Source organism: Moschus berezovskii, chromosome 25, assembly GCF_049115385.1.
Source record: "Moschus berezovskii isolate FMDL1 chromosome 25, NW_MosBer_1.0, whole genome shotgun sequence".
In the NCBI taxonomy this organism is placed as follows: Eukaryota; Metazoa; Chordata; class Mammalia; order Artiodactyla; family Moschidae; genus Moschus; species Moschus berezovskii.
The window spans coordinates 51,822,639-51,845,671 of NC_142484.1; the positions used below are offsets into that span (position 1 = coordinate 51,822,639).

The 23,033-nt window shown below is 46.2% G+C and overlaps 1 protein-coding gene across 1 annotated transcript in view; it reads right to left on the reverse strand.

Annotated features, from left to right (window-relative positions):
- The window catches only part of LOC129542122 (protocadherin Fat 3), a 177,055-nt gene that overhangs the window by 44,745 nt on the left and 109,277 nt on the right, over positions 1-23,033 (reverse strand). Inside the window, 2 exon segments of the mRNA XM_088832281.1 lie at positions 12,240-13,038; positions 16,863-17,060. Of these exon segments, the coding sequence (XP_088688407.1) occupies positions 12,240-13,038; positions 16,863-17,060 (997 nt within the window).

Below are 23,033 nucleotides of genomic sequence, written 5' to 3' on the forward strand. Positions count from 1 at the left end.
CAGCAGACTCAGAATTCATAAATCCTGTTTTCCACCAGTTGAGAGCTCAGCCATAAAAGATACTCCTGGCAAGGATCCAGCTTACAAAGTCTTAGAAGATGAAGGGATTTTTAACTGAAAATTTGAAGTGATCTTCACAAATGGTTCTGAAAGACCTAAGTGCCCTGAAATATATCTTCCTCTGTTCGTTCCAAAAAAATCTTTATTCCTGCTGCGTTTTTATAAATATTTATGGAATTTAAGACAGGTGTTCAACCACCTTATGATCTGTTTCAAGGCACTTTTGATAAGCAGTTTTGGAATTTTTGATGCATTCACCCAACAAGAAAAAAATTTTCAGGCCAATGAGGTGATAGGCCTGGGCATATAAAGATGAAAACAAAAATTATCCCATCTCTTCCTCCCCCTAGGAAACAACACACAAACACATGGTTAGAATACAGTAAGGTAACTGCTTTGCTAGGGATTTGTGAGCACAAGGGAAGCCCTAGAGAAGGAATAACTATGCTTCCTGGGAGAATGTCAAAAGTCTTTATAAAGGAAGAAAGCATTTTAAACTCAGGTTTGAAGGATGAGATCTTTTGAGTAGTAAGGGTCTGTGCTTCTTGGGAATGAATCAACCATGCATGCATGTGTGCTAAGTCACTTCAGACGTGTCCAGCTCTTTGTGACCCTACGGGCTGTAACCCACCAGGTTCCTCTGTCCATGGAGTTCTCCAGGCAAGAATACTGGAGTGGGCTGCCATGCCCCCCTCCAGGGGATCTTCCCGACCCAGGGACTGAACTCATGTCTCTTATGTCTCCTGCACTGGCAAGCAGGATTTTTACCACTAGTGCCACCCAGGAAGCCCTTAATCAACCATAGTTAGTGGTTTAATTGCAAGCATGTTTACTCATGGCATGTTCACAACTCCCCCTGCCCACTCTGTGCTGTCCTCATGTGTGGCTTCACTTCTGTTTCTGAGGCCTGCACACCTCTAGGTAGCTCCCTCTTGTTGGCTAGTTAGCACACGCTCAAAAGTGCCAACAGAACCCAGTTGCCGATGTCAGCAACATGGAGGCGGTAACGAGCATAAATGAATCACAAAATGCACTCCAAGTAGATCTAACTCTGAAGTTACTGGACATTAACTTCCAATTATACATAGAAACAATGATTTATGTATTTAAGAAATCTGTTCCTTTCTATTCCATGGAAGTGTCTTTTCCTATGTCCTATTTTAGCCAGCCAAAAGACGTCCTTTCTATAAAAGTCTGTGTTTCAGAAACATTGCGACATATACTACATTCATAGTCTTTTCTACACTAATGCAATAGCTTCACTGCTTAGAAAACTTGCATTATCAAAAATGCAGTTTAAAAACCTCTGTTTCAAAGGGGAAAAGAGGACTAGATAATTTCCAGACCCATGATAGCAAAGCTATTTACTTCTTCAGGAGCTATGGTAACATTAAAAAAAAAAAGCTGTTAGGGCATATAATAAAGGCTGCTGCTGCTAAGTCACTTCAGTCGTTTCCGACTCTGTGTGACCCCACGGACTGCAGCCTACCAGGCTCCTCCATTCCCTGGGATTCTCCAGGCAAGAACACTGGAGTGGGTTGCCATTTCCTTCTCCAATGCAGGAAAGTGAAAAGTGAAAGTGAAGTTGCTCAGTCCTGTCCGACTCTTAGCGACCCCATGGACTGCAGCCTAGCAGGCTCCTTCGTCCATGGGAGTTTCCAGGATGGAGTGAGGTGCCATTGCCTTCTCCGATAATAAAGGCTAGACACTATATTTCAGAATAAACACAGCATTTGAATCCTTTTCCCTTCAATTCACATGTTTTGATCTTTTCTTTTGCCAGAAGTCCTGCCCTGCTAATTAGCACTGGGCTTCTCATTTTATCAACCATATCACTTATATTGGGTTACAGCAGAGTCACTTAGACCAGCAACTGGAGTTCAAATTCACAGTTCTTTTCTTCTTCTTTCCTTATATTATAACCATGTGTGTGCTCAGTTGCTCAGTAGGGTTGGACTCTTTGTGACCTCATGGACTATAGCCCACCAGTCTCCTCTGCACATGGGATTGCCCAGGCAAGAATACTGGAGTGGGTTGCCATTTCCTTCTCCAGGGGATCTTCCCAACCCAGGGATCAAACCCGTGTCTCCTGCTTCTTCTACACTGGTAGGCAGATTCTTTACCACTGCACCACCTGGGAAGCCCATGTCATAACACTAGAACCTAGATAATTAAATCCATCAAATTAATGCATTATGTTAGATCCAGTCCCCCTTATAAATACTCCAGCTGGTGGACAGATAGAAACTATATTAATACCTTATAATAAGTGCATTCTAAGATTAATATAAATGTTAATATATATAAATAGACATATTTCTATTCATTCCAGCAGCCATTGACTTTGATAGGTTAGTGCTCCTTCTCTTTCTTTTTAATAGGTTTCTTAAGGCAGAAGGGAGAGTTCTGGCAAGGGGTCAGTTTCTTGATGCTTTAAAAATCCCAGGGGGCCACCTCCCTGCCTCCCAGCCTGGGACAGGAAGAGCCATAAACGTTTGCTCCCCAGCTGCTGCTGTCAGTTCGCTCTGCTCGCAGTCTGCTCTCTTGTGGCTCAAGGAGGTACGAAGGCAGATTAGAGTCTGGAGGTTAGTGTGAATGTAATGTCCTCCTGAGCTGGGGACAGATGTGAGCAAGTGTATAAAACGTAGTCTCTTTCAAGCAGAGAAAGAGTTCTGATTACTGAGAAACAACTTTCCCCAAACCAAATACTCCCCATATACAATATTGTATTTCTTTCCTCTCTATCAGCTATGATAAGTAGTTAGATCCTTTCTGAAATATTTATGTGAGAAGGACTTGACCTTCGTACACCAGCCCTGAACAATGCCACATGTCCTTTGACCTCCGATGGATGTCAGATCTTCCCAACCCATGGATTGAACCCGTGTCTCTAGATCTGGGTCCTGGGGACAACAACCTTCTTCCCAGCCAAAGCCCTAAAATCTCTAGCAACATAAAATGCAGCATGATTTCAGTGGATGAGGAGGGGTTAACTTGTTTTGCAAAGCTTATGCTTGTTCAGTTCACTTCAGTCACTCAGTCGTGTCCAACTCTTTGCGACCCCATGGACCGCAGCACACCAGGCGTCCCTGCCCATCACCAACTCCTGGAGTCCACCCAGACCTATGTTCATCGAGTCGGTGATGCCATCCCGCCCTCTCGTCGTCTGCCGTCCCCTCCTCCTCTTTGAACAGAGGTCCACCAGGGGTGTGGGCTCTAGCTTTACATGCTCTGTGTCTTCAGGCATCCATCAGTTTGGGGCCAGGGTGAGCGTGAAGGGAGAAGTGCCCCCTTTATCAAAGCAACTGACGCCATTTGTGGCGAGTCGGGGCAGGACAGAAGGATCAGGTGCTTTTAGCAACTGTCAGAGCAGGAAGCAGGCGGAGAAGTCTCTGTCCCCCACTCCTAGGTCCCCTCTAGAAGGCAGGGCAGTGTAATAGGAAATGGTGTGACGCTGACAAGCGGCGACCCTGAATTTTCTTCCTGACTATTCAATGCATTTCCTGTGTGGGACCTATCAAAGTTAATGGCTGCTGGAATGAATAGAAGTATACATTACTATATGTCTAATACTTACATTAATATTAATTTTAATATTATTAAAATATATTATGCATTAATATATTTCTTTGTGTCCTTCAGTTAGAGTTTTTAAGGGGTCACTTCACTTCTCTGAGTCTTGCTTCCCTTTCATGAAAAATGAGGATAATTACTCTTGGAAACTTGTGAGCATTAGATGGTTTAATGTATGTGGAAGCAACTTGTAAAGAAAAAAAAATTGAGGGTAAAAACAAATTACTGCAGGGTCCCTAAACTGGAGACCCTCGCCTGACTGGGAAATGGAAGATCTGAGCTGCAGTATAACCCCTTCTTTGCTGTCCTTTTTGGGTCAGATTCACGATTGGTAAACCGACGGATGATATGAAATACCACGTGCCTGGGAGAACTTTGTGTTAATCAGCATCACAAGCAACGTGCAGCGGGGCCAGCCCCTTCATAACTGTCCCGGGCAGAGGGATTCTTTTCACAAAGACTCCACCAGGAGGGGCGTGCACACGATGTGGCTACTCAGCACAAGGCTCCCCACCTCCCGAAGCTTCGCTCAGGTGGACATTTCGGTCACTCGCCACAGAGCTGAAAGCATAATTCACTCGAGCAGAAGCTCAGGGTTCTGGAACCTGCAGGGAGGAGAAAGGCAATCCTCTCATGGTTTTAGAAGGGTCTCACTGCCCCATGTATGTCTCTCCTCGCCTTAGTGAAAGTCGCTCAGTCACGTCCGACTCTTTGCGACCCCATGGACTGTCCATGGAATTATCTAGGCTAGAATTCTCTAGGAAAGGAGTGGGTAGCCTTTCCCTTCTCCAGGGGATCTTCCCGACCCAGGAATTGAACTGGGGTCTCCTGCATTGCAGGTGGATTCTTTACCAATTGAGCTATGTGCCTTATTTCCCCAGGATTCCCACAGCCCCCTGGGTTAAGTCTGTCCCTTTAGCTAATGCATCAGTATCCAGGTCTGATTATTACTGCTGCCACTTTGAGCTTATTCAACCTCTTGACTTATATCTCTGCCTTATTATACTGAGAATCTAATAACTAAAGATAAACATCCTACACCCTGAATTCACATGCTTTGCCAAGGTGCCATGTCTCAGCCAATGCCACATACGTCAGTAAGCTCCCTTCATAATTCCTGGTTTGCATGAAATTTTAAAACATATTTTCTTAAGGTCCCTTGGCTTTGAAATGGTTTCCTGTGATTTTTCCCATAGCACAGAATCACCTTGATTTGTGTTTGCTTTGTTCAGCCCTATTTTCTGGGATGATCTTGCTAAAGGCTGAGTGTCATTTAAGACATCCTCTCTGGGGCAGCTGTGTGTGGATGGAAAATATAAGGGATTATCTACACGGTAAGAAGTTGGTATCTCCTCCACAGTGGACATGCCCAGACCACTCCTGGCCCTTCAGGACTCCATGCATGCTAAAGATAAGGGATCTGCAGACAGACATCTAACATGAATGAGGAATAGAAACTTCCCAGTTTGTAGGGAAATCTGGTTAAGGTTCAGACACTGAATTATACAGAATTCCTTTGGGTGGGACTATGGGCTCTGTCCTCAGAGAATTGGAATGAACAGTCCAGGCCTAAGTGTAAACCAGATCTCAGATTTCCCTATGCTTTTTAAATACTCGTTGAGTTTCAAGTATCATCCTGCCTCGTGGAAGCCTTCATCGTTTTACTTCACTGTGTGTGTGAGAAGCGCGTCATTGTGGCTGCCTATCGCAGGCCCGTTGACCTGTCCCAGCACGTTCCCTTCGGGACTGTCTCTCCACCAGCCAGTCCAGCTGAGCTCCCTGTCACTCGCCCAGTGCACGATGCTGCTTCACGGGCCATGAGGATGGGGCCAGGTCAGCCTCACTCACCGCTCTAACTCCAGCAGCCCACCCGGGGCTTGGAAAAGCATTTGCTTCACTGATGAGTGAATGAGAAAATAAAAGTGGTAAAGAAACATTCCTTTACTACTTTCTCTGCTCAGAAATGCCTTCCCAGGACAATTCACTGCTTCCAGTATCTTTCACGGACTCCTCCAAGGAAGACAGAGAACTCCTTCCTTTACGCTTGCTCTCTATTCCAACTACACCGCCTATGACTCTTTCTAGCTCCTGTTCTTGATGGCCAAGGAGCAGAGGACCTTCTGCTATTTGTCTCGAAAAAGAGGATTCAAGGGGTCCTAGTAACTATCCTTAGATATCTGGAGGGCGGTTTGTACAGGAGGGTCAGACAGGTCAGGCTCCGTGTGGCTTTAAAAGGGCAGCAGGTGACCTCACAGGAGGGAGACTTGGTGCCCACAAAGTCAGTTGTCTCAGGTCCATCTTGAGAGGTATTGAGTGCTAGGACTGGGCTCAAACCTTGGCTGCGTTATTGTGGCAGGAGGATAGTAAATAGGATGTGGGAAGTTGCAGTCAGTTAATTTAAAGTTTTCTCAAACCTGTGCGGAGGTAGGAGAGTACAGTGGTTGGGACAGCCCGGTGTGAATCCTGGCTTGACCTGCACTAGTTCTGTGGGACCCTGAGCAAGTCAACTGACCATTCTGAGTTGTGACTTCCTTAACTTCTGAGGAAAGTTAATGATCCCAATCCTTGAGGGTGATTGTCAGGGTTAACTACAACTACACACAACCAGTCCATTCTGAAGGAGATCTGTCCTGGGTATTCATTGGAAGGACTGATGCTAAAGCTGAAACTGCAATACTGTGGCCACCTTATGCAAAGAGTTGACTCACTGGAAAAGACTCTGATGCTGGGAGGGATTGGGGGTGGGAGGAGAAGGGGACGACAGAGAATGAGATGGCTGGATGGCATCACTGACTTGATGGACATGGGTTTGAATGAACTCCGGGAGTTGGTGATGGACAGGGAGGCCTGGCGTGCTGTGATTCATGGGGCCACAAAGAGTAGGACACGACTGAGTGACTGAACTGAACTGACACACGCGTGAAAAACAAAGCGGTAACAAGTTGCCGCTCAGTAGGTGTGAGTTGCTCCACTGGTCCCTGCCTCCACTGAGCACTGGTTGCACAGGGCTTCTCACCTCCATCGCTTGGCTCTAAAGCTTCTCAGCCTGGACTGACTCCTCCCTGTGTCCCGTCTGATTCTAGGCATCCTTTCAGACCGAGTGTGGCGGCCTCAGCCTCAGGCCTTCTCCTACCACCCTGCACAGCCTTCCGACAGCGGGCTGCCCCCGGCTGAGGGCCCGGCGCTGACTCCTTACCCCGCCAGCACCAAGCTTGCCCATGACAGACGCGCCACGCATTTGACTGGAGCTTCAGTTTCAAGTCTGGGTTCCATGTCTGAACCAAGGCTGGACGAATCAGGCACCCACTTCCACCGACACTCATAAACACACCAGTCTTAAACGCTAATGGTCTCATGGCAAATCCATTCTCTTGGACAAGTCTCTCATTTTTGATATGTATCTAGATCAGATTTTTGAAAAATCAATGAAAATCTTCCCTAACAGACCATGACCACTGCCCCACGGCTTGCCCCGATACTCTGTCCTCTGACTTCCTCATCGGAGCTCAAGGGAGTTTATCATTCCCCAGGCTTTCTTACCCAAGTGCCAACATCCCCTGAACATCCAAGGTTTACCAGGAGCCATCTCAGGACAGCAGAACCCTTAAACTTCTGCTCAGACATGATGCTCGATGGGGGCTGGAATGTAATAAACCTCTTTGGCACTAAATTTCAAGCCTGCTTTCACTGTGTCAGAGCAACCCAGCATTTTAGTTCAAGGTGCTTAATGATGTTAATTCAACCCAACAAAAGTCTCCATGAGAGAAAGATGACGTGGAAGTTGGGAGGAGGGTAGACTACTGAGGCCAAATTTGTGTAAATACTTCTACACAGCCCAGAATGGATCACTACCTCTATTTATCTCCTAATTATTCCACCAAGTGGTAGGAAAGTCCACTTACTACATCTGCCAACCTTCCAGGCTAAACAGCAGCCAACACTATGGTGTGTGTGTTGGGGGAGGGGGAGTGGACTAGGAGCATTTACTGGCCTCAATTATCTCTCCTTTCCAATAAATGAGAAAATGTCTGCAATGCTTCATGCGTTCCTTAACAAGTTGTCACTGTATTTTCATTTGAGATTGTACTTTTGGAAAAGTGACAGAACTATTACTAATATAACGAGGAGCTCACCCCCTGAACCCCGAGAAAATTTTTTCTATTGTATCTTACTGTGAGATTTATTAGAGTTTGGTTTCCTAACCACCAGAATTAGGGTCACCAGGCTACATATATATTGACTCCATGGCTTCACTCAAAGCCTCCCATTATATTTGAGTGTGGGGCTCAGTAGTGGGCCTTTCTAGTAAGTCACAGGCCTACTGGAGTCCAAGACCCTCTGCCGTCCTGACGTGGGTCTGTGAGACTGGTGATCAGTCTGTCAGGAAAAATGGGGTTATCTGAATATTCTCATAGTGTACGTAGCACTGGGGTTATAAGTAATATACAAAATGGAAGAGCTCCTGTTCTTAGGATGCAATTAAACAAGGACCTAAGAATAAAATATGGAAGAGCTCTTATTCTTAAGATGCAAGGAATAAAACAAGGACCCAACATGAACCTACATTGAATCAGTATGCCATTCTCACCAGCTGTATGCCCTGGGCAAGGCAGGGAGCTATTGCATTTATAAAATGGAGATAATCATATAAAGTTTCTGAACATGAGAACTGGACCAGATGGTGTTTTGAGGTCCTTTTACCACTAAAATTCAGTATTTTATTTTACAGCTTAATTACACGAGTGACTTAAAGGTGGCAAGAAGTTGAGAGGTGGGCCCTGAGTCTGCAGCATTACCACTCAGGAAATGCTTCCTTCTAGACTGAGAAACACATTGGAGAAGGAAATGGCAACCCACTCCAGTGTTCTTGCCTGGAGAATCCCAGGGACGGGGGACCCGGTGGGCTTCCGTCTATGGGGTCACACAGAGTCGGACGCGACTGACGTGACTTAGCAGCAGCAGCAGACTGAGAAAGCCTCCTCCTGGGATCTCTGGGACTGAATTACAAAAACTTCCAGAATTCTGGGTTTCCTGTGAGTAGAAGGGTTTATGGGGACTTGAGAACAAGAGTCCTGGGCAAGGCTATCACCTTGAAACTCACCGCATTTAAAACATCAGTGTCTCTTTAAGTCTTAGCCTTAAGGCTGAGAGTGGTGGTAGTTTAGTCACTCAGTCATGTCTGACTCTTTGCGATCCCATGGACCATAGCCCACCAGGCTCCTCTGTCCATGGGTCCCAGGCAAGAATACTGGAAAGGGTTGCCATTCCTTTCTCCAGGGGCTCTTCCCAACCCACGGATCAAACCTGAATCTCCTGCATTACAGGCAGATTCTTTTACTGCTGAGCCACCAGGGAGAGGTCCCCACCAACAGCAAACTAACAGTATCCTTAACCCTACAACCAGAAGGAACTGAATTTTGCAAACTCTGAAGTGAGCCTGGAAGATTCTTCCCCTGAGCCTCTGACCGGAGAGCCCCAGATGTCTGACAGCTTGACTTCATCTTTGTGAACGCTTGAGCAGAGGAACCAGATGACGAGCTGTGCTCACCTGCACCTCTGACGTACAGAACTGTGAGATAATAAGATCCTGTTGCTTTAAACCAAAAAATAAAGTAAAATAAACCATCATTGTCTCTGGAGACTTCCCTGGCGGTCCAGTGGTTGAGACTCTGTGTTTCAACTGCAGGGCTCACAGGTTCGATTCCTGGTTGGGGAAGTAAGATCCCACATACCGTGCAGAGTGTGGCCAAAAGATAAAAATAAAAAATAAAACATCAGTGTCTCATGAAAAACGCAGAGGAAGATCCCTCTCTCCAACAAAATCACCCCTCTAAATCCCTGCTGTAAAGAAAATCTGCCAAGCCTGCCCTCTGCCCATCTCTGCTTGATGAACTCATACTCATCCTTCAAAACCCAGAACACAAGTGGTCCCTGACATCTAAATGTCACTGAAAGCTTTCCTCTGGCTGTGACAGGGACTCTGTCCCTTTTTCCTCCCCAGCATTTCTTATAACACTATTAAGGCAAACAGGGACTTGAAAAAGCTGAGCTCACAACAGTCAGCTCCTAAGAGAAGGGACTGTGTCTTTTATTCACTTTGAGCTTATAGCACCTAAGACATTGCTGATGGGCTTCCCTGGTGGCTCAGATGATAAAGAAACTGCCTGCAATGAGGGAGACCCGGGTTCAATCCCTGGGTTGGGAAGATCCTCTGGAGAAGGATATGGCTACCCACTGCAGTATACTTGCCTGGGGAATCCCATGGACAGAGAAGCCTGGTGAGCTACAGTCCAGGGGGTCACAAAGAGTCGGACACGACTGAGCGGCTAACACAAGATATTGCTGCCACTGCAGATTTTTACCGAATGAAACGAATTCTCAGAGAACAAGGATTAATTAGCTGGTTTAGCTTCTCCTGCAGGGTCTGTCCTGTCCTGTCTTGAACTTCTTTTGAACTGTGCTGTGAATCCCTGCAGGAAGGCTCTAGCAGACCTTTGGTGCATAAATCAATTTGCCTACAAAGGAAACCTAGGTGCGGTCTGGACAGCTGGCATTCATAAATCCTGCATGTTAGTGGCATCTGCCAGAAACACATTTCCCCTAGCACGCATGCTTGGAGTTACTTTGGAGCTAACTTACATACTCAACAGTTTGGACATCACTGTATCTCCACCTGATGGAAACACAAACAGAGCTCACTGGGAACCACAGAGGGAGTGGCTTGCACGCTTCTGGGCTGCATGGGGGTCATGGAAAGGTCTCCCGGAGGGAGCTGTGATCTCCAGGGCTTTCTTCTGATGAACTCATTCTCCAAAGGGCAAATCTAAACTCTCTGTAAGGGGAGAGGGTGAGGGCCCTGTCTGTCCTCAACCATCTAAAGGGGTGTTTTAAGAATGGCTTCTCTTCCGGCCACAGTCCCTTTGGGCCAAGTTCATACTGGCTAGGAAAATTCCGGGTGCAATTTTCTTCACAGAGGGCAGTGAATTTATAGCACCACGTGTCAGAGAGTAAAAGAGGGAGTGAGCAATGGTTTTTGCTGACCACCGTGGTTGACTCTGTGTAGCTATGGCCTCTGAGCAGGGAAGGTCAAAGTTCAGTGGCTCCAGTTATACCAACAAACAGGAACCATCCATCTCTGCCACTCTGGAGGTCAAATCCACCCCCGATCGTGCTCCCTTGCATCTGGCCCTCGGGTTTCACTCAAGCAAACCCAGCTGCCCTTATGCACCCTGGTAGCTTCTGAACTTGCTTCCCTGCCTCTGGCCTGGCCCGTCTAACCCATCCCCTCAGCAGTCAGCAAGCTCTCTGTGAAAGACAGACCTGATTCCATGACTTCTCCACTTCAAATCAGTCAATGGCTCCACTGCTTTGGGATGATTTCTAGGACTTCATCCTAATGGCTCTTGTGTGATCACTCCTCAGAAGTCTTTGTCATCACCAGAGAGCTCTTTCAGCCCCCTTGGTGTAGGCTACTATTGTGCCCTTAAGCCTCATACAAACACCTTCTCCATTGGAATGCTGTCCCTCCGCTACCTTTTCCACACATCTAATTCCTACTTTTCCTTTTTTTTTTTTTTTAAAAAAAAGGAAATATAGTTGATTTACAATGATGTGTTAGCTTCGGGTATACAGCAAAGTGATTCAGTTTTATATGTATAATATATTCTTTCTCAGGTTCCTTTCCATTGTAGGCTATTTTAAGATATTGAATACAGTTCCCTGTGCTACACAGTAGGTCTTTTGTTGTTTATCTGTTTTTTATGCAGCGGTGTGTATCTGTTAATCCCAAACTCCTGATTCATCTCCACTGCCTTTCCCCTTTCATAACCATAAGTTTGTTTTCTATGTCTGTGAGTCTATTTCTGTTTTGTAAGTTCACTTGTCATTTTTTTTAGATTCCACATGTAAGTGATATCATATGACATATGCTACAGCCACTATGGAGAACAGTATGGAGATTCTGCAAAGAATCTAAAAACAGAATCTAAAAATCTAAAGCTAAAAACAGCCACCATATGATCCAGTAATTCCACTTCTGGGCATACATCTGGAAAAGGTGAAAACTCTAATTTGAAAAATACATACACCACAATGTTCACAGCAGCACTATTTACAGTAGCTAAGACATAGGAGCAATCTATGATCAACGGATGGATGGATAAAGATGTGGGGTGTGTGTGTAACAGAACATTACTCAGGCATAAAAAATGAAATAATGCCATCTGCAGAACACAGATAGACCCAGAAACTATCATGCAAAGTGAAGTAAGTCAGACAGAGAAAGACTAATTCCTGCTTATCTTTCATCTCAACCTAGAGAATAGTCCCTTCAGGAAAGCTTCCCCCTTGATTGGGTCCCCTAAGGAGGCTCATCTCAGGGACAATGCCTGCCCACTTGTACGTCTGACTGCCCATAAGCTCCCCGCTCCACCCAAGGGGGGCTGAGCTTGTCTTGTTCACCCCGCAGCCCCGGCATCTCTCACGGTGAGGAGGCACATCGCCGGTGGTCCAGTGAGTGAATGAACGGATACGAGCCGGCAGGGACAGTAGCCCAAGCCGCCTCACACAGCCCGGGCCGCGGAGGGTTCGCTCCAAAGCGCACTCACCGTCGCAGGTGCAGCGCACGTTCCGGTAGAAACGCGGGCACACGAAGCTGATGCGGGCCGTGCTGTAGGTCATGAGAGCGTGCGAGTCCAGCGACAAGCCCTGCTCGCAGTGCTGCTCCTGACAGTCCAGCCCAGAGCAGTTCTTCTCCAGGATGGCCGAGATGCGCATGGCGTTCTCCAGGTGTCTCCTGGCATTGGACAGCTTCTGGATGAGGTAGGCCGGCTTGTAGAACTCGCTGCTGTGCGTCTCCACCGCGAACAGCATGTCCAGTTCGCTGGTGCCTGCCACGGGCTGGATGCTAATGATGTGCAGGCTGTCCTGCTTCTGGGTCAGGACCGCGTTGCGCAGGGTGCGCCGGAACCCGTGCATGTGGAGCCCCACGAAATCCTCGGGGGACACGTTCTCGAAGCGGATGGTGACAGTGTTCTGCAGCATCTCCTGCACCAGCTGCTCCACGTGCACGACCACGTCGATGGGCACCTGGAAGCGGCCGTCGCTCACCGACACGTTCAGGACGTACTTTCCACTGTCCAAGCCCCCCAGGGCGATGATCTTCCCATCGTGACTGTTCACCTTGAACAAGCTCTTCTGCTCAGATTTCAGCGCAAACGTGAGGACGTCATACACGTCCTGATCTGTGGCGTGGATCTTCCCGATGACCCCACCAGGAAAGTCGTCCTCCATGGTAACAATGAAAATCTCCAGGGGGATGGCTGTGGGCTTGTGAATACTCTCCTCGATGACCCGCACTCGGACATAGGAGTGAGACACTTGCTGAGGTTTGCCGGAGTCTTTCGCCTAAAATCACCCAGCAGGGAGGGAAGACGAGGAAGTAAGGTAAAAGCCCACAGTAATTTTTTAAAGAGCAACAAAACCCAGATAGAAAGTGTCTGCTCCTTTAGCCACATGGATGCTCCCTCCATCCCTTGTCATTGTTCTACAGAATTTGAGCATGTACATATAAGTAAGAGGAGTGATTTATCACTTTTGGTGCCCATTGAACTGTGGTGTTGGAGAAGACTCTTGAGAGTCCCTTATACTGCAAGGAGATCCAACCAGTCCATTCTAAAGGAGATCAATCCTGGATGTTCATTGGAGGGACTGATGCTAAAGCTGAAACTGCAATACTTTGGCCACCTCATGCGACGAGTTGACTCACTGGAAAAGACTCTGATGTTGGGAAAGGTTGGGGGTGGGAGGAGAAGGGGACGACGGAGAATGAGATGGCTGGATGGCATCACCGACTCTGTGGACATGAGTTTGAGTGTACTCCGGGAGTTGGTGATGGACAGGGAGGCCTGGTGTGCTGTGGTTCATGGGGTCGCGGAGAGTCGGACACGACTGAGTGACTGAACTGAACTGAACTGAAAGTACACTCTGCTATGAGAATAAAATGTGTCAACATAATAAAGCCAGTGAGGGTGAACTGGGATGGAGGGATGCAGGGTGCTGAGATCCACAGTGCCCCAAAGAGGCTGGCTGTGTTTTAGTTCTGGACAGAAGCCACAGGGGAGCCTTGTAAAGTGGCATTCCCACTTAGAAGAGAAATTTTAGTTGTCTTTGGCTTCTTTGCTTTGGATGGGACCAGACAGCGATATACTTTTTTGTATATTTAAGAAACAATGTTATTTCAAGTGAGAAGGACACAATACTGAGGCTTAGAATAAAGGGTGGTACAATGAGTAAAGCCTGAAAAAAGCCATTTTGTCTTCCTTCTTTCTGTAAGGACTGACAGAACCACCACCTGACATATCTTAACTGAGGACCTGCCACATACAACGTGAAGGTGGTCAGTGCCAGAGGGCTTCTGAGAAGGGCAGATTCTCAGTGGCTGGGGCCCCAGGGTGGGCATCTCAGGATGTGGATGGCCAGGTGACACCTCAGGAGATATGTCCTTGTACGTGGAAGCAGTGTGAAAGCAGGAGTTTGGTCATCACATGGACCCGAGTTCAAATCTTTGCTCCGTCTCTTACTATGTGTCTGGTAGGAAGTAAGTCACTTAACTTCTTCGAGCTTCAATTTTTGTATCTTATTTGAGTGAAACAGTCCTATCTACCTCACAGGATTCTTGTACTGTGGGGATTAAGACTCATGTGGTTGCTACATACTCGGCACAGATCTGACCCACAGAAGTACTTGGTGCATGAGAGTTAATATGATTGTTGTTATCTTTATTATTCCCACAACCACATGCTTTTTAAAATGGACTATATAAACCAGAGATGCTAGAATGGAAAATTCACTTAGGGGGTGATCAATTTAGCAAATAGGACTGAACTTGAAGTCAAATTGTGTAGAATCTTGAAGGACAATGATGAGTTCAGACTCCACAGGTCAGAGGTTGCCCACTCAAAGATCAGAGACCAGAAAGGCAAGAAGCCACTGGGTGTAAGGTAACAGACCCATGGGCCTGTGGGCTAAGAAGGACTGGACAGTCATGTCTTCCTATAAACCCTAAAATTCACCATCTGAACAAGCCAGAATTCACAAGGTTTCTGGCAGTAGGGAGCTCAGATGTTTTTAGTTTAGGGGTTAGCACCCATTTTCTGTAAAGGGTTAGACAAGAAATACTTTAGGCTTTGGGGTTATATGATCTGTATCAACTATTCAACTTCCAGCAGGAAGGCAGCCCAGAGCATATGTAAGTGAACCGGTGAGGCTGAGTTACCATAAAACTTTATTTATAAAAACAGGTTGAGGACAGGATGTGGTTCAGGGGTTATAGTCTGCTGACCTCTGGTTTAGTGGAATGAAATAATCAAAGTGGAATGGTTAGCCTGGAAAGGGTACAGAGATAGATCAGAAAGAATAAAGCTGAAGCCAGAGGAACACCCAGGAGGTTTTGCAATAGACTCAGTATGGGACAATTTAGAGTAAAGAGGGGAGATTGCAAAGGGTATATATCTGATGCACGCTGAGGCATTTTGGAGACAGAACGTGGGCCTCGGTGGTAAGTTTAATATAAGGGACCAGGAGCAGAAAACTCTCCATGGTGTTTAGAAAGTCTAAGATGTGAAATGTGCTCTCTAACAGCCAGAGAACTGTACTGGCTTCTGTGCACACTCGAGTCACTCAGTCGTGTCCAACTGTGTGACTCCATGGACTACAGCTCTCTAGGCTCCTCTGTCCATGGGATTTTCCAGGCAAGAATATTGGAGTGGATTGTCTTTTTCTCCTCCAGGGATCTTCCCTATGCAGGAATTGAACACAAGTCTGTTGCATCTCCTGTATTGGCAAGCAGGTTCTTTACCACTAGTGCCAGCTGGAAGCCCCAGTAGCTTCTGTGAGAAGGTACTAAAACTCTCTCCTTGCCCTTGAGGACCTCTAACTGTGATATAAAGTCATTCACATAATATTGTTGGAGGAGTGGGTGGCAACTGAAGAGTTTATCAATATGCTTCGAGCCAAAAGTCATTAATTTGAAAGGTTTCGTGGGGTAGGGTAGCCATAACTTATCCAAAGAGATAAGGTGCACAATTAAACTCTATATAAAGACTGACTATTCTCATCATTGCCACTATTATAATAGGCTGCTCTCTGTGCCAACTGTGCTTAAAAGACAGCCACTCAGTCTCACTGATGGGACCCAAGTCTCGGGACTGGCAAAATCTGCAACCAGGGACTTTTTGGCACTCTCTTGCTTCCTGCTTCTGTTCATGCCCTTCCCGTAACTGCCACGTCTGCCTCTTGGTCTCCCTTCATTCGACATCATGACCTTGAGGAAGCTGAAATGTTGGGAGGTCACTGCCACCTGAGTCCCTGTTCCTGTTTCCCCTCTCTGGGAAAACTTACAAAGAAGTGTGGTGTGCCAAGTCTCTTTAGTCGTGTCCAACTCTGCTACCCTCTGGACTGCAGCCCTCCAGGCTCCTCTGTCCATGGCATTCTCCAGGTGAGAATACTGCAGTGGGTTGCCATGCCCTCCTCCAGGGGATCTTCCCAACCCAGGGATCGACCCATGTCTCTTACGTCTCCTGCATTGGCAGGCAGGTTATTTACCACTGGGAAAGTGGTAAAGTTAGTGCCCCCTGGGAAGCTCAAGCAGAGGTCTCTTAAAAAGCAGAGGTATTAAATATTAATATGAAATATTAATAGCTTTAAAACACCAGCACAAGGATTGGTCATTTCCCCGTTGGGGTGATCCGGGAAATACTTCTCAGGAAATGGCAACCCATTCTTGTATTCTTGCCTGGAAAATCCCATGGACAGAGGACCCTGGCAAACTATACAGTCCATAGGGTTGCAATGAGTGGGACATGACTTAGCAACTAAATGACAACCACCCCCGAGCAGTAAATCTTGACCAGTGAGTTGTCTTTGGGGCTCATCTGGAGCCCCAGGAATGTTCAGAATACAGATTTAAGCCAGAGACTGTCAGTCTGGCACACCCTACAGGAAGGTCCCTTCTCAACAATGATATTTCCTTTCCTTCCTGTTAGGTTTCACACACAGAGGCCGCTTTTATTGGTGTGAAATTGAAAATGAGATTAAAAAGGGAACACTCCTACATGGTAATGAATTATGTTGACTTGCTCAACAGAAAAAAAAACAAAAACCAAACCAAGGGGCAGAGCCCGTAGTGGGAGAGAAAGCTGGCCTGCAACAGGTAGAGGATGAAGTCGTACCTGGACACACAGCACGTACTCCGGAGACTCTGTGTGCTGGAAGACCACGGCTGACCTCAGGATCCCGTCTGAGTCCAACACGAATGCCTCCTCTTCATTTCCCGACAAAATAGAGAAGGAGAAGGGAGGCCCATTGTGAAAGGAGTCTTTGTCTGTCACCATGAGCTGCAGAACGCTGGTGCCTACTGGCTTATTTTCCTGCATAAGAGAGTATATTAAAAGGGAAGATAAAATTACACCTCTCTGCACATTTAAAAAAAAAACCCATCATTACCAGCTGAGAGTGCTGGGCTAGAAAACAGAGCTTTTAATGGAAGGGATTCCCTGTGATATTATCTCGTCTTCTGAAAAATGCTGGTGTCTGTAAGCATCACCCCATCATTGGCTGCCTCCCCAGATTGCCCCGTGAGACAATAAGCTGCAGGTGAGAACACAAGGACTTGGCCTTGAACTGCTTTGTAGGTTCCAAGGACGCTGCCTGGCTCTATCTGTCCTTGAAAGGCTGGAATTGCCCTGAGTTCACCCAGATGGCTCTGGAAAGCCATGGTGCTCATCATCCTTCATGACGGCACCAGAAATCCTCTGGGGCCAAGAAAACATCAACCTTTTGGGATGGAAAATCCTTCCTCACACCTGTCACAACACAATTATGCTGAGGTCCAACATGGTGACACAGTGTCATGATACTGGACTTTTAGGGAGACATCCTGGCAACTTCCTGGTAGAAATACAAAGGCATGTTTTGGGTGGAAAATAGGGCTTTAAATCCCACCCATCAGAACACAGTTCCTCTGTTTCTCAAGGGAAGAGAAAGGGGATGGGATATTCTTCAATCAGAGAATGAAGAGAAAAGACATCTACAACTCCATCAGAAGTTTAGGAAGCCCAGATGTCCTTATGCCAAAGTTACATTGCAGAAACTCTGCCTTCTGTCTCAGATGGAAACACAGAGACTCTTAGTCATTCCTTCTGAGGGTCCAAGGTTGTCCTCTGAAAACACAAAATTAAATTCCTCAGTGGCTTGGGCATGGGTTTCCTTGCTCCGCCCTGTTTGGACTTTAGCATTACCAGAGCGCGGACCTAGAGTCAGTTTCATTAGTTCAGGCCTTCTGATGAGACTGACTTCGGATTAACTGAGTCTGTGTCACAGAGATGGAGAGAGTGACACCCTGCATGATGGGAGTCACGCACACGGAGGGTGCACTCACGTTTTAGGTGCTGGGTTTGTCTTATAAGAACCGTGTGTTGGAAAAAAAAATTATTCTGGGGTGAACAATGGGAGGAGCATTATTTTTTTTTGCAAGAGAATGAGGTGAGGAGAACCTCAGAGACCTCTCATTTGTTTCTCCTCTCACGTGGCCTTTGGGTCACTGGGAACCAGACACCATCTCTCTGGGATCAGAGGTGGAAACCCCCAGCCCCCCACGGGTTTACTGGTGCACAGACAGCAGCCTCAGCACCACACCAAACAGATTGGTGGATTTGTTTGCTCTCTCCATAAAAGCCATTTCCTCCGCAGAAGAGAGAGGGAGAGAGGATGTGTGCCCAAGGGGTCTCACGTGAGGAAGGAGGGTGAAATACAGCGCAGACTGCTGCGCTGCAGACAGGAGCCATGATCACCGCTCAGGGCTGAGTCTCTGTTCCTCCCTGGCTGACTTCCTGGAGCACGGTGAGGACAGGCCATCAGGCTGATCAATCGTGTCATAAAAGCACAGGTTGCAGTGGCAGAGCCCGTTTTGCGTGGGGCTAGGGCGGAGAGGGGGAGGGGGAGACAGTGGCCCCGAGGGGATGGGGGTGGTGGGGAGCCAAACCAACGGGGGACAGGGCGCCAGGGTGAGGGGAGGGCGTAGGAGCCTGGGCGAGCTCTGCGGAGCCGTGGAGGGGCAGGCATGCACAGCTGCTAGAAAAGGCATCAGAGAGGAGAGGAAAAACAAACACCCCCAGAGAAGGGGTCCGGTTCTGCTAAGGAAGCGCTGACAAGGAAGCAGGGATGCTCAGCCTGATCCTCGGGGGCCCAGTGCTGTGGGGCGGGGTGGGGGTTGGGGGCTATGGACGGCCAGACTCAAAATCTTGAATGTTGCTCCAAAGGCGGTCCCTCGAGACCTGGCTCACTCTCATCTCACCTTCTACCCACAAAGCCCTGGGAACCCATGGGGGTGACTCTGAGGCTGATTTCCTAAAATATTTGTGGCCATCCCAGTACACATCTGTCCACCCCTGTCTCCAGTAAATCCTGCATGCTGACAGTATTCCTGGACCGGGTTTCCTGATCCTCCTGAAGTCGGGCTTCCAGCTTCTAGAAATGCTAGGCAATGGAGGTAGCTCAGTGTTTAGGACTTGTGTTCATGAGATATCTTTTGAATAAAAATAAAAAAGGTAGGATGAAAAGTTGTTCTCTCTGAGAGCAGAATACCAGCAGGAAGTCACTGTCTCCTGCAGTCTACTTTTAGAGAGAAGGTGGGCTTAAAGTGCTAAACAGACTGCTTATGGAAGACTTATTTTAATGAGGAGCAGTTCTAGCCTGATGGCCAATCCCTCTTTGACAAACGAGATGTCTCCTATCAATAGCCCTTCCCTGCTAGAACAGCACAAAGTGTTTAAAGGCAGCTGGTCATTGTGGGCAGAGAATACTCTCTTCTGAAGACAGACCTGAATTCAAACGCTGACTCCAGCACTTTACAGTGGCCTGACCTTGGGTGAGCTACTGAACCTCCCAGATCCTAACCTCCTTCACTCTAAACCAGGGGCTGGGCCACAATGGGGACAGATGTACAGAAAGCACTTGACACTTGAGAGAATCCCACTGGTGAAATTTTTATCAATGTTTATTAATCAGTTGCAGAGAAAGAATCAGGCTCTTTTTATACCAGCTGGGAGAAATACCAACAACCTCAGATATGCACATGACACCACCCTAATGGCAGAAATTGAAGAGGAACTAAAGAGCTTTTGATAAGGTGAAAGAGGACAGTGACAAACTTGGCTTAAAACTCAACATTCCAGCCATAGAAGGAACATACCTCAACACAGTAAAAGCCATATATGATAAACCCACAGCAAACATTATCCTCAATGGGGAAAAATTGAGAGCATTTCCCCTATAGTCAGGAACAAGACAAGGGTGCCCACTCTCACCACTACTATTCAACATAGTTTTGGAAGTTTTAGCCACAGCAATCAGAGAAGAAAAAGAAATAAAAGGAATCCAGATTGGAAAATAAAGAAGCAAAACTCTCACTGTTTGCAGATGACATGATCGTCTACACAGAAAACCCTAAAGACACTACCAGAAAATTACTAGAGCTAATCAATGAATATAGTAAAGTTGCAGGATATAAAGTTAATACAGAGAAATCCCTTGCATTCCTATACACTGACAATGAGAAAATAGAGAAATTAAGGAAACAATTCCATTCACCATTGCGACAAAAAGAATAAAATACTTAGGAATATGTCTACCTAAAGAAACAAAAGACCTATATATAGAAAACTATAAAACAGTGATGAAAGAAATCAAAGATGACACAAACAGATGGAGAAATATACCATGTTCATGGATTGGAAGAATCAGTATAGTGAAAATGAGTATATTACTTAAAGCAACCTATAGATTCAATGCAATCCCTATCAAGCTGCTGCTGCTGCTGCTAAGTCACTTCAGTCGTGTCTGACTCTGTGTGACCCCATAGATGGAAGCCCACCAGGCTCCCCCATCCCTGGGATTCTCCAGGCAAGAACAGTGGAGTGGGTTGCCATTTCCTTCTCCAATGTGTGAAAGTGAAAAGTGAAAGTGAAGTCACTCAGTCGTGTCCGACCCTTAGCGATCCCATGGACTGCAGCCCACCTGGCTCCTCCATCCAAGGGATTTTCCAAGCAAGAGTACTGGAGTGGCTTGCCATTGCCTTCTCCGCTATCAAGCTACCAATGGTATTTTTCACAGAACTAGAACAAATAATTTCACAATTTGTATGGAAATAAAAAAAAACACCTTGAATAGCCAAAGAAATCCTGAGAAAGAAGAATGGAACTGGAGGAATCAACCTACCTGACTTCAGACTATACTACAGAGCTACAGTCATTAAGACAGTATGGTACTGGCACAAAGACAGAAACACAGACTAATGGAACAAAATAGAAAGCCCAGAAATAAACCCATGCACCTATGGGTACCTCAGTTTTGACAAAGGAGGCAAGAATATACAGTTGGGCACAGACAGCCTATTCAATAAATGGTGCTGGGAAAACTGGACAGACGCATGTAAAAGAATGAAACTAGAACACTTTCTAACACCACACACAAAGATAAACTAAAATGGTTTAAAGACCTAAATGTAAGACCAGAAACTATAAAAATCCTAGGGGAAAACATAGGCAGAACACTCTCTGACATAAATCACAGAAAGATCCTCTATGCCCCACCTCCCAGAGTAATGGAAATAAAAGCAAAAATAAAAAAATGGGACCTAATTAAACTTAAAAGCTTTTGCACAACAAAAGAAACTATAATCAAGGTGAAAAGACAGCCTTCATAATGGGAGAAAATAATAGCAAATGAAGCAATGTACAAAGAATTAATCAAAAATATACAAGCAACTCCTGTAGCTCAATTCCAGAAAAATAAATGACCCAATCAAAAAATGGGCCAAAGAACTAAACAGATATTTCTCCAAAGAAGACATACAGATGGCTAACAAACACATGAAAAGATGCTCAACATCACTCATTATCAAGAGAAATGCAAATTAAAACCACAATAAGGTACCATCTCACACTGGTTAGAATGGCTGCTATCAAAAAGTCTACAAATGATAGATGCTGGAGAGGGTGTGGAGAAAAGGGAACCCTCTTACACTGTTGGTGGGAATGCAAACTAGTACAGCCACTATGGAGAACAGTGTGGAGATTCCTCAAAAAACTGGAAATAGAACTGCCATATGACGAAGAATTGATGCTTTTGAACTGTGGTGCTGGAGAAGACTCTTGAGAGTCCCTTGGACTGCAAGGAGATCCAACCAGTTCATTCTAGAGGAGATCAATCCTGGGTGTTCATTGGAAGGAGTGATGCTAAAGCTGAAACTGCAATACTTTGGCCACCTCACGCAACGAGTTGACTCACTGGAAAAGACTCTGATGCTGGGAGGGATTGGGGGCAGGAGGAGAAGGGGACAACAGAAAATGAGATGGCTGGATGGCATCACCAACTTGATGGACATGAGTTTGAGTGAACTCCGGGAGTTGGTGATGGACAGGGAGCCCTGGCATGCTGCGATTCATGGGCCGGACACAACTGAGTGACTGAACTGAACTGAACTGAACTGATGACCCAGCAATCCCACTGCTGGGCATACACACTAAGGAAACCAGAATTGAAAGAGACACGTGTACCCCAATGTTCATCACAGAACTGTTTACAATAGGTAGGACATGGAAGCAACCTAGATGTCCACTGGGAGACGAATGGATAAGAAAGCTGTGGTACATATACACAATGGAATATTACTCAGCTATTAAAAAGAATGCATTTGAATCAATTCTAATGAGGTGGATGAAACTGGAGCCTATTATACAGAGTGAAGTAAGTCAGAAAGAAAACTAACAATATAGTATATTAATGCATATATATGGAATTTAGAAAGATGTTAATGATGACCCTGTATGCAAGACAGCAAAAGAGACACAGATGTAAAGGACAGACTTTTGGACTCTGGGAGAGGGTGACGGTGGGGTGTTTTGTGAGAATAGCACTGAAACATGTATATTATCATATGTGATTGCCAGTCCAGGTTCGATGCATGAGACAGGGTACTCAGGGCTGGTGTGCTGGGATGACCCTGAGGGATGGGATGGGGAGGGAGGTAGGAGGGGGCTTCAGGATGGGGGATACATGTACACCCATGGCTGATTCATGTCAATGTATGGCAAAAACCACTACAATATTGTAAAGTAATTAGCCCCAAATTGAAATAAATAAATAAATTTTTAAAAAACCTCAACATTAAGAAACCTAAGATCATGGCATCTGGTCCCATCACTTCATGGCAAATAGATGAGGAAACAATGGGAACAGTGAGAGACTTGATTTTCTTGGGCTCTAAAATCACTCTGCTGATAAAAGTTTGCATAGTTAAAGCTATGGTTTTTCCAGTAGTCATGTGTGGATCTGAGAGTTGG